The sequence below is a fragment of the Cuculus canorus genome, chromosome 8 (genome assembly GCF_017976375.1).
Source record: "Cuculus canorus isolate bCucCan1 chromosome 8, bCucCan1.pri, whole genome shotgun sequence".
Lineage (NCBI taxonomy): Eukaryota > Metazoa > Chordata > Aves > Cuculiformes > Cuculidae > Cuculus > Cuculus canorus.
In genome coordinates this window covers 27,297,659-27,307,875 of record NC_071408.1, presented here as the reverse complement: position 1 = coordinate 27,307,875, position 10,217 = coordinate 27,297,659, and the positions used below count along the sequence as shown (strand labels likewise).

The 10,217-nt window shown below is 59.9% G+C and overlaps 2 protein-coding genes across 2 annotated transcripts; one reads left to right on the top strand and one right to left on the bottom strand.

Annotated features, from left to right (window-relative positions):
• Window positions 1-58: 58 nt before the first annotated feature.
• DYNLT4 (dynein light chain Tctex-type 4) lies at window positions 59-1,202 on the bottom strand. Its single transcript, XM_009558934.2, has 2 exons — window positions 1,093-1,202; window positions 59-745 (listed from the first exon to the last, which is right to left on the bottom strand). The coding sequence occupies exon 2, from the start codon at window positions 689-691 to the stop codon at window positions 59-61; it is 633 nt and encodes a 210-aa protein (XP_009557229.2). The 5' UTR covers window positions 692-745; window positions 1,093-1,202.
• A 1,251-nt stretch (window positions 1,203-2,453) lies between these two features.
• Window positions 2,454-9,457, top strand: BTBD19 (BTB domain containing 19). Its single transcript, XM_009558960.2, has 8 exons — window positions 2,454-2,755; window positions 4,666-4,903; window positions 5,328-5,381; window positions 6,956-7,015; window positions 8,304-8,372; window positions 8,691-8,822; window positions 9,027-9,152; window positions 9,268-9,457. Exons 1-8 carry the CDS (start codon window positions 2,667-2,669, stop codon window positions 9,400-9,402), a joined length of 903 nt encoding a protein of 300 aa, XP_009557255.2. The 5' UTR covers window positions 2,454-2,666; the 3' UTR covers window positions 9,403-9,457.
• The last annotated feature ends 760 nt before the right edge of the window (window positions 9,458-10,217 follow it).

Genomic DNA, 10,217 nt, shown 5'->3' with positions numbered 1-10,217 from the left:
TATTTCAGCCATTCTTCCCCTGTGACCTTACAAGGCTGGGTCAAGGGAAAGGTAGGTGCTACTCAAAGTAGACCCCATGCACAGTGGCCACAGCAAAGAGGGAAGTGTTGGAGAAGGTGGTGGAGGCGAAGCTGTCGCTCTCTGGGTCCCACAGTGCCCGGCTAGCCACTAGCAGGCTCTGCTGGCCTTGCTGGCCCAGCAACACGTGGCAGACCAGCTTGTAACGGGGTGGTACCACCTCCTTCACCCTGTTCCGCAGGAGCTCAGCCAGGCTCTGGGCTAGCAGGGTGCTGCCCTGGGCGCTGTAGACTGTGGTTGCCAAGGTCCCAGCCAGGGCTCCTTCCAGCACCCGCTGCACCTGCCCTGGGTCAAACTTGCAGCCTTTGTCCGGCTGCATCCTGTAAGTGTTTTCCAGGTGGGTCTTGAGTATGGGCTGCAAGAGGGGGAGCCCAGAGAAGCTCACACGGCTGTGGAGCATCCAGGGGCCGATGGAGGGGCGCCTGCCCCCCAGGGCTGCCCCCAGTGAGCTGCGCCGGCTTGCCAGGGGTCCCAGGTGGGTGCTGAGGATGGAGCTGCGGCGTGAGGGCAGTCCTGGCACTTTGCCTTCCTCAGTACCTCGTGCTGGGACTCGGGGCTGGGAGCCATGGTGGGTGGCTCGGAGTGGAGGGGCTTCAGTGTTGTCTGCAGCCATCGCCTGGGCTGGCAGGGCCAACTCTGGGGAAAACTGATCAGCCGTACAGGTGGCCTGGAAAGGAGATGTGGCTCTGAATGTCTAGGAGGGACAGGTTGTTTCCAGCCTCTTCATCTCACCGCTTTTTTGCTTCGCTTCTCCCTGCCCCCTATAAATCCTATGCCTCTTGGCACATGGGTCCCTGCAGGGTTGGATGCAGAGGAGCTGGGGGGACCATGGCAGCTGCCTTCCCTTCTCCATGCCCAGCAACATCAGCCAGCTGGGGCTGATCCAGCACAGCCATGCATTGTTCATCCAGCCCTCTGCTCTCCCATCCTCAGCCTCTCTCCCCAGAATGGGTGAGCCGTTCCTTCCCCTCCAGCCTCCCCAGTCCTCTTGCCTGCATCTGGTCCCACACTTACCCCTAGCCCCTCTCCTGCTCTGCTGGGGCAAGGCCAGGGGACTTGTCTCTGGCTGGTGTTGTCCTCCCTGCTGCCCAGGACCAACCTTGGCCCTGCAAGTCAGAGGAGCAGGGCCAAACCTGTTGTGTTCTTGGAGCTGGAAGTGTTGCTATGTGACACTGCAGCTTTCCAGGGCTGCTCTGGGGCACAGCTCTTGTAACTCCTTGTTTCCTGGTTCCTGAACAGCCCTGTCTCCTCTTACTCCTGCCCTGTCTGCATTTCTAGCTGTACCAGGGATGTGGTCGCTCTGGGCATGTGCTCTCTAACCTTGGCTGCTCCTTGCCAACCCTGAAAAATACGTGCTGGTGTTGAATGTGCAAAGGAAAAGCAGCGGGTAGAGAACAGCCATTGACTGCTACTTTGCATCCTTACTATAGACTGCACTGGGGCTGTGATCTCAGACAGCTTCATTTTTACCTAAAGGCTTGCCTCTTTTGTTTATTTATCCCCCCACGCCAAGGGAGTTGCACGAAGGGAGAGTAACTCTGTGGGTGCCCACCCACCCTACAGACCTGCCCTGTGCTGGTGACCCTGCTGCTGCAATGCCCTGGTCCAAGGGCAGATTTCCTGGGGACTCTTGACCCTGAGCAGCGTTTCTCTCTGCTGGCAGAGCCCAGCCTAGCTGGTACGCCACAGCCTGCCTGTCAATGTGCCTTTGTCTGCCCTGGCTGCCAAGCTATTTGAGGAAAGTGGAGACGGCTTTTGTGCTTCTATCTCCTGTCAGAGGTATTTATAGCCTGCTGCTGACTAGCGCTGCCAAGCGTGCTGACAGCTGGACCCTGCTCCTCTCTCTCCTCCCACCAGTGCTGGCAAGTGAAGGTGGGTCCCTCCATGGGCACCTTCCCTGCATCCCCATCCGTGGGCTGCCTGGGGCCAGCCAGGCTTGGGAGAAAATGGACCAGGCATGCCCTGGCACAGCACTTGGTTTAGGCTTGAGTGAGACTTTTTTCTGCCCGCGATCACCTCAGCAGACATGAGAGCTGTAGGGCTTTGTGCTGGAGCATTGGCAGGAGACAAAGCTTTTGCCATTTCAGAGGGCAGATCTCCCTGCTGCGCTCAAGTTTGCTCCAGTGCTGAGGACTGAGAAGTGCCCTGCAGCTTCCCACAGGGACTGTGCATGTGGTGGTGGTGGTGGGGATCTTTGTGCGTTTAATCTGTGCATGTGTTGCCTTTTCCAAAATCCCAGCCACCTGCTTCCCTTCACCCCCATCTGCCTGTCCCCAGGCTCCTGGGGGCTGGGGTTGCAGGCTGTGCCATGACCCGCGATGGGGGATGTACGAGTTGCAGTCCTGCCTCCCTGCTCCCTTCCCATCTGGCAAACTCCCAGATGGAGCCGCATCGGCAGCAAGGGTGGGCTTCACCGCTCGCTGCCCCCCTCTCTCCCTTCAGTTGCTTTTCCGGCTGCCTGGCTCAGGAGCTGCCTGCCAGGTTTCCCTAGCAATGGGCCATGTCCTACGCAGTGGCCTCCTCCCCAGGCCAGCCTGCCTCCCGCCTGCCTGCGCCGCCTTCCTCCGCCGCCCTCTCCGAAGCAGCCCATGGCCGGACTCTGCTCGGCGCGGCTGCAGGGCGAAGCGGCTGCCTTCGCCACTGCCCTCCGCACCCTGGTCAACAACCCCCAGTTCAGGTGAGGAGTTGGGGAGGGCCACCATCCTCCTCCAGCCATGCTGATGAAGCTCCCGGAGCCTGCTTTGTGCCGCTTTCCCGTGGTGGTTTGGGGCCTCTGGGAGACGCAGGGAGCCCTGGGCAGCTGCCAGGGCAAGCGTGGCTCATGCACGCCCCATAGGGCATCCTGCGCGGCTTCCATAGCGCTCCCTCCACGCCTGCACAGCAGCAGGAGCCCAGTGCTGCGTGGGTGCATCCCTCTAGGACAGCCACTGCCTCTCCTGAGGTGAGAAGGTCCTTTGGTGTGCCCTGACCCCCTCTGTCCCTGGACATGAAGCCAGCAGTGTCCTGGGCTAAATCTTGCACTGGGCTTCTTGCCCTTGTCAGGAGCAGGATTACTGCAGCCACCGTGCTTCCCCGGGCACTTGTGCCCAGCTCCTTTCCCACCCCAGCTTCACCAGTGCTTTTCTTTGATATCCCCAACCTTCCTGCACCTTGGAGGGCAGGCAGCAGCTCACAGTGCCTGGCATCTCTGTCTCCTCCTCTTGGAGCAGGGAACAGAGATGAAGAGCTGCTGTCTCAAATGCCCCCACCTACGCTGCACCTCCTTCCTGGCAGCTGGCTGGCTGTGTGGTCCTGTTTTCCTGCTTCACGCTGAGGCCTGGCACAAATACAAGTGCTATCTGAGGAAATCCCCATCCCTGCTGAAATTCTGGCCACCCAGAAGAGAAATCCCAGTGAAAACTCCCCAGCCACAGCAGCAGGCAGTGGGGAAGCGGCTGCCAGTGCCTGGCCACCCCCAGCCCACATCCTGCTCCTTGCATCTTGCATCCCTCACCCTTCATTCTGCATCCTGAAATCCACATTCTGCATCCATCAGCCTTCGTCCTACATCCTTCCTCCTGCAACCTGCCTTTCCCATCCTGCAGCCTGGGCCCTGCATCCCAGATGTTGCGCTCCACAACCACAGCCTGCACCCTGTTTCCCCAACTTGACTTGTGGACCGTAGACACAGAGCAGCTTATTTTGCTCCCCCTTGCACTACTGGTGGAGGACCTGTCTGGATCTGCTCGTATGGCCACGTGCGTCCCAGCCACGTGTATCCCAGCCACGTGTATCTCTATATTTATGTGGGATGACTCAGATGCCCTTCTTTCTGGTGGGCACATCCTCTGTGGAACATTGCGAGGGTTGAGTGGTGGGTTTGTGCATGGCCTCGTGGCAGCTACTGTTTGGATGGCGTTTCTTCTGCTTACTGCCCTGCTGGCATGGGGGAAGAGCGGAGGAGAGGATGGATGGGCCATGGCTACACAGTGCACACAGACTGGAGATTTCCCTGTCCTTTTCCTGCTCCCTTTCCCCCCAGACCTGCTTCCCTTTCCTGGGCTTGTAAGGCTGGAGAACCATGTGGGGTAGGGGCTCTGGGGACCAGGGCAGAGGGATCCAATACCCCAGGGTGCAGCGCAGGCTGCCCTGTGGCACAGGCACAGTGAGGGCCAGTGCCAGCCTGCTGGCAGTGACGCTGGAGGCTTCACATCCCAAAGCGCATGAGTCAATGCCATGAGTCAAGGAGGCCAAGCCTGGTGGCAGCTGCACTTTCCCCTGCTTTGCCATGCCAAAAGAGAAAGCCACTTTCTCCAGCTGTCCTGCACCTTTTTCTTTCCTGTGTTGTGCCAACACCTGTGGCTCTCTGTGCTTTCCAGTGGACCTGTCTTGCTCATGCCACCTGCCACATTCAGATGGCTAAAGGAGACACCACCAAGGATCACTCCATGCCTGTGAAGAGTCCCCTGGCTTAAAAATAAAGGGCACTCCCCCAACAGGGTGGGCACTCAGCCAGTCTCTGCCTGTGTGCCCTGCCCCAGCCCAAGGACATCCCACATCCTGGCTTTCCAAGGCATCTTATTCATCATAGTCACCTTTCCCTTGCAGTGATGTGACATTTGTGGTGGGCCGAGAGCAGCAGAAGGTGTTTGCGCACCGCTGTGTGCTGGCGTGCCGCTGCCAGGCTTTCCAGGGGATGCTCAGCCAGGGGCTGGCAGACAGCGAGGACCACCCCAGCAGCATCCCACCCCAGGGCCCCTTCATCCTGGGAAATGTGCAGCCTGAGGTCTTCCTGGCCGTCATTGAGTTCCTCTACACCAACAGCGTCACCCTCAACAGCCATATCGTGAGTGGGGCTGGGGCTGGGGCTGGCAGGGACCATCGGCATGGGAGGGACAAGGTGGGGATGCAGGGGTGGAAGGTTCTTTGCAGCTCCCGGGGTGCCGAAGGTAGAGGGGATGCTTTCTGGCTGGCTGACAGTGCAATGAGTGTGTGAGGTCTCAGCTCAACATAGTAAGGTATGCAGAGCACCTTGTCCCACATGTCTGCCTCAGCCTTGGCGCAGCTGGCTGTGCACACCCTTGATGCTGGAAATGGGGGCACCTGAGCAGGACACCTTCATATGCCCCTGTGTGGCATCTCCTTCCCCATTCATTCCCCACCTGGGAGCTCTAATGGAGGTAGGAGGATGCGTACCCTGGGCCCCCCGGGATGCCGTGTACATCGTTGGCCCTGCACACTGATGCTCACAAGGTCTCTTTTGTCTGCAGGCACTGGAGGTGCTGACCTCATCGGTGGAGTACGGCCTGCAGGACTTGTGTGAGGTATGGCCCTGCTGAGGCTGGGGGAGGTGGTCCCTGAGTGCCCCTGAGATGAGGAGCAGCCCAAGATGGTCCCTGCATGGCTGGAGGTGGCTCTGAGGAGGGCACCATGGTGCACCACCTGGGTTCAGTGTAGGCTCAGCCCCTGCTTCTTAATCCCAGAGGGTCTCTCAGTTGGGATCCCCCTTGCTGGGGTGCAGCACCACACAGGAGTCCTGCAGGGGCCAGGAATTCCCGCAGAAGGGCAGGGGGCCTCACGCCTCCTGGATGGCAAAGGGCAGCAGGAAACTCCCTATGCCGTCACCCACAGGAGTCCCCTGGTCATCTGCTGTAGGGAAAGTCCCGGTCCCTGGCAGCAATCAGCATCCTAGCTGTGTTGCTGCCAAGGGGGTACTGCTTCAGGCAGGAAAGTTTTGGGAAGACAGCAGGAGCAAAAAGGAGGAGTAGGAGCAGGATGAGAAGTGGCCAGGGATCTGGAGCAGCTTGGTGTTGGGGAAGGCGGCTGGGCCACGTCATCAGAGCGATTCCTGAATTACAGCCAGGCAGATCGCATGACCCACCATCTCACGCCTGGACTTCCTCTCTCTTTTCCCTTCTCACTGCGCTGGGAAAGGCCCTAACTGAGGAGCTGAGGAACTGTGGGCTGCTGTGTGGTGGGGTGGCAGGATGAGACCTGCCCTATCCCCCCCTGGGGACAAGCTCAGCTCAGCCCCAGATGTGGCATGGGGCTGTTAAGCAGCTGGCTGGGCAGGGAGAGGACTTAAGAAGTGTTGCAGAAAGGGAGACCCAGTGTCCCAGCCACACAAGTCCCATGGCACCATCCATAAATGCACCCTGGAGGAGATGACCTGCAGTTGGGAGAGCAGTAGAAGAGGGGTTGGGTGGGAGGGGCTGACCAAGGAAAGCTGGGGAAGCCCGTGGCTGTGTCCCCAGCTGCAGGATGACCTCATGTCCCTCCTGCCAGTGACTCAGGGCCCTTCTGCTCCAGCTGACAACACGTCACATCCCCTTGGGTTTCCCAAGAGCTCTTGAACACTTTGTGTGAGAGGCAGCTGAGGAAGCAGAAGGAAGGTCCTGCTGCCTGATAGACGTACTTGTCTGGCTGCATCCCACCTGCATCACCCGTGTCTGGGCTGCAGTTAGAGCTGCTGGTCCTACAGCAGTCATGGACAGAGCAGCTGTTAGACAGGGCTGGACAAAACTGGGGTCACCGAGTACACCATAGGTGGCACCAGGGCCGTCCACCGTGGCAGGACATGGCTGGTGACTGTGACCAGGCTTAGGTGACCTCCTTAGCCTGAGCCCCCTAGTTAGGTGACCCCTGAGGCTATGAGGTTGGCTGGGGTTTGGTCTCTTCAAGCTCAGTCTCTGACAGAACCAGTGTCCCAGTTGGCTGCCCACACACCGTGCTGCAAGCCCTCATCCCACAGCCCATGTCTTTTGAAACCCTGCAGGGCTGGAAGTGCCTCCACTCCATGTCCCATGTCCTGGGGACTCAGGGGATGCTAAGAGTCACGGGGAGGGGATGGCAGGGCTGGGTCACTGCTTTGCTAGCCCTCTCTTTGTCTGACTTCCAGCTTTGCGTCAAGTTCATCAAGGACACTCTGAGCGTGGAACAGGTCTGCGAAGCCCTACAGGTAAGTGTGACTCCAGTTGGGTCACAGAGGGTTAAAAATAACCCATCTGATTTTGGGGCAGGAGCTGGCTTCACCCTCCTGCTCTTGACCAGATGATGAGGTGGGATTTTCTACCTACCTCTGGTCCATTAACTGCCCTGCCAGATCCTGGTCATGCTGTACCAGGGCCAGCACAGCCTGGCAGGGAAATGTCCTGGGGCCACGCTGCCCTGAGCAGCGCCAGACAGAGCTCCCCCCAGTGCCAGGACCTTGCCACCATTCACATGAAACTGGGAGGCAGTGGGTTTCTAGAGGCTTTCACGGTTTTGAGACGAGTCCTGAAAACACTGCTGAGGATTGGGGCACCTAAAAATAGCTGGGGGGGGAGGTAGTGGTGTGCATTGTCTTAATGGCCCTGACACTCTACTTGGTGGGACTAAGGATGCTTCCCAGATAAAGGGGATTTGTTCCATCTCTCAGTAGCTACGATGATGCTCTTGGGGCAAGACGCTGTCCCCAGAGTGTAGAAGTTCTCACCAGATGTGGTGCCAGACCACCACGGCGTAAACAAAGCTAAAACTGGCCCCGAGGAAACAAACAGAAAACTCCAAAACCCCAGAACAAAACAAACCTGAAGAAAACATCTCGCCTTCCCTCTCTGCTTGCGTCAACACTGATCCCCTGCTGTGGTGGAGGGGGAGACAATGCTCGCCCTGCCTGTGCTCTTTAGTCCTGAGTGCCCTGCGCACAGGGGCTGCCAGCGTAGGGGGACAGGGATGGGTCCTCCTGGTGACCAGACGGACAGTGTCACTGGGTCGGGCTGGGGGAAGATTAGAGCACCTCAGATTCCTGATACAATGAGGCAAATACAGGGAAGGCTGGGGGTGGATCAAGGCATGGAGCACACATGGGGGGCTCTAAGCTGACTCTGCGTCCAGGCAAGGAGCACTGGGAACGGGTGGCCCTACATCCCCGCAGTGTGGCCTTGTGACAGCAGCACCAGAGCGCCTTATCCACCCAGGGCTGGGTCATGTCCCCAGGCAGCAGTGGAAAATGAGATGCTTCCTGCTGATGATGGGCTTGGGTGGGTGTTGTGGATTGTGGATCAAACCCTTTGGTGTGGGGCAGGCCAGGAAAGGAGGGGACCATGATGTCCCTTCTCCATGACATCTGCACCATAGCACTCCTGCACAGCGATGCTTACCTCACTTGGGTCCCTGAGTGTGTCTGTGTCTCTGTAGGGCTTTGCTGGGGGGGGGTGGTTCCTCCTATTCCACACTCTGTCATAGGTGTTCGTGTTATCCCACAGGCTGCGGTGACCTACGGGCAGGCAGACCTCCAGCAGCACTGCCTGGCCTTCATCGAGGACTGCACCGCGGTATGGCTGTGGGCGATGGAGGGCATGGCACAGGGTGCCCCAGGGCATGGGGAGCGCTGTGGGGCACAGCACGAGACAGGGGAGTGGGGTCTTCAAGAACGTGGTAGCTGGAGGCTGGGCAGGGGAGGTAAGGGAGAGAATGGTGTTTGGGGAGAAGACACTGGGTGCCAGGTAGGGTCTGGCTGTGGGGTATTGGGGTGCCAGGGGATGGGGGTCTGTGTGGGAGGTCACTGTGGTGCCAGGCAGGGATAGCACCAGGATGGGTCTAATGGTCCATGGTGAGGAGGTCTCGGTACCAGGATCCTGGTGTGCTGGCAGGCGGTGGTGCGGACGCGAGGCTTCCATGAGCTCTCTGACACGGTGCTGGCGTGGGTGCTGCGCAGTGACCGCCTGGCTGTGGATGAGCTGGACCTGGTGCAGGCTGTGCGGGAGTGGGCACACGTCAGTTCAGTGAGTGCAACGTGGTGGAGATGGGGGAAAGGGTGTCCTGGCTGGCATCCCCAGAGTGCCCAACCGCATCCCCCCCCAGCTCAGGCAGGGAAACAAAGTGCCCCTGCCCTGAGCCTGGGGCTGTGTGATGGGCACAGAAACCATGTTTCCTGCAAACACCCCTGGTACCCAGGCATCACCGGCCCCATCCCTCATGTCCTGCAGGCCGTCTTGGAGCGCCCAGTGCCTGAGGTGGCCACCCTGCCTGTACAAGAGCTGCGCCTGCCCCTGCTGGCACCCACTGAGCTGGCAACGCTGGAAAGCCACAACCAGAGAGACCTGCTCATCCCGGTAAGCCTCCCCTCGGGGTGCCCTGGGTCACCTCCCAGGCTGGAGGATGCTGCAGGGCCAGGATTGGGGGGGCTCATTGCTATGGTCATGCTGATGCCTCCATCCCTGTTCATAGGTGGAGAGCATTGCAGCAGCCTGGCGGTCCCATGCACTGAAGAAGGGCAGCGGGGTGCCCTCCCACCTTTGCCGGCCCCGGCATGGCACGCGGCCCCGTGACCACCACCGGCACCTGGACCCGCACACCAAGTAGGGGCAGGAAGCCAAGATGCCCCTATGCCTGACCTGGGGCACTTGGGCAGCAGCAGTGCCCCTGGATCTCTGCTGTGGGGCAGGCTGTGGGGCTGGGCAACAGCACAGAATCCTAGAAACTGAGAACGGTTTGAGTTGGAAGGGACCTTAAAGCCCATCCAGTTCCACCTCCTGCCATGGGCAGGGACACTTCTCACTGGACTCCATCCATCCTGGCCTTGAACCCCTCCAAGGACGGGGCAGCCGCAACTACCCTGGGCAACCTGTGCCAGGGTCTCACCACCCTCGGCGTATGCATCACCAAAGCGCTTTGCCTCGTGGCTTCGGGGCCAGGGGAAGGTGCTCCATCACTCAAGAAGTGGAGGTGTTCAAGGCCAGGCTGGATGTGGCCTTGAGCAGCCTGATCCAGTGGGATGTCCCTATGTCCCTGTTCATGGCAAAGGGGTTGGAGCCGGATGATCTTTAAGGTCCTATCCCACCCAAGCCATTCTATGACTCTGGAGGACTTGGGGGGGGATGCTGGAACTGGGCCGTGGGGTGGGTGCGAGGACCCTCGCTCAGCCCAGGGCCGCAGGGCGGCATTGCGCGGTGGGGACACGGGGGGGGTGTATCCCCTCTGCCCAGCGCCGCCGCTGCCCCCCCCGCAGCCCGGGCGCTGCCGGGCCTGTTCCGTGTCCGTGCTGCCCCCCACCGGCAGCGGGGCTGTGCTGCAGGGGCACAGCCTTCACCCACGGGCCGAGAGCCGGGGGGGCAGGAACCGGCACCTGGAGGGGCTCCTTACGAGGACATGGAGTGATAGGGTGGGGGAAAGATTTA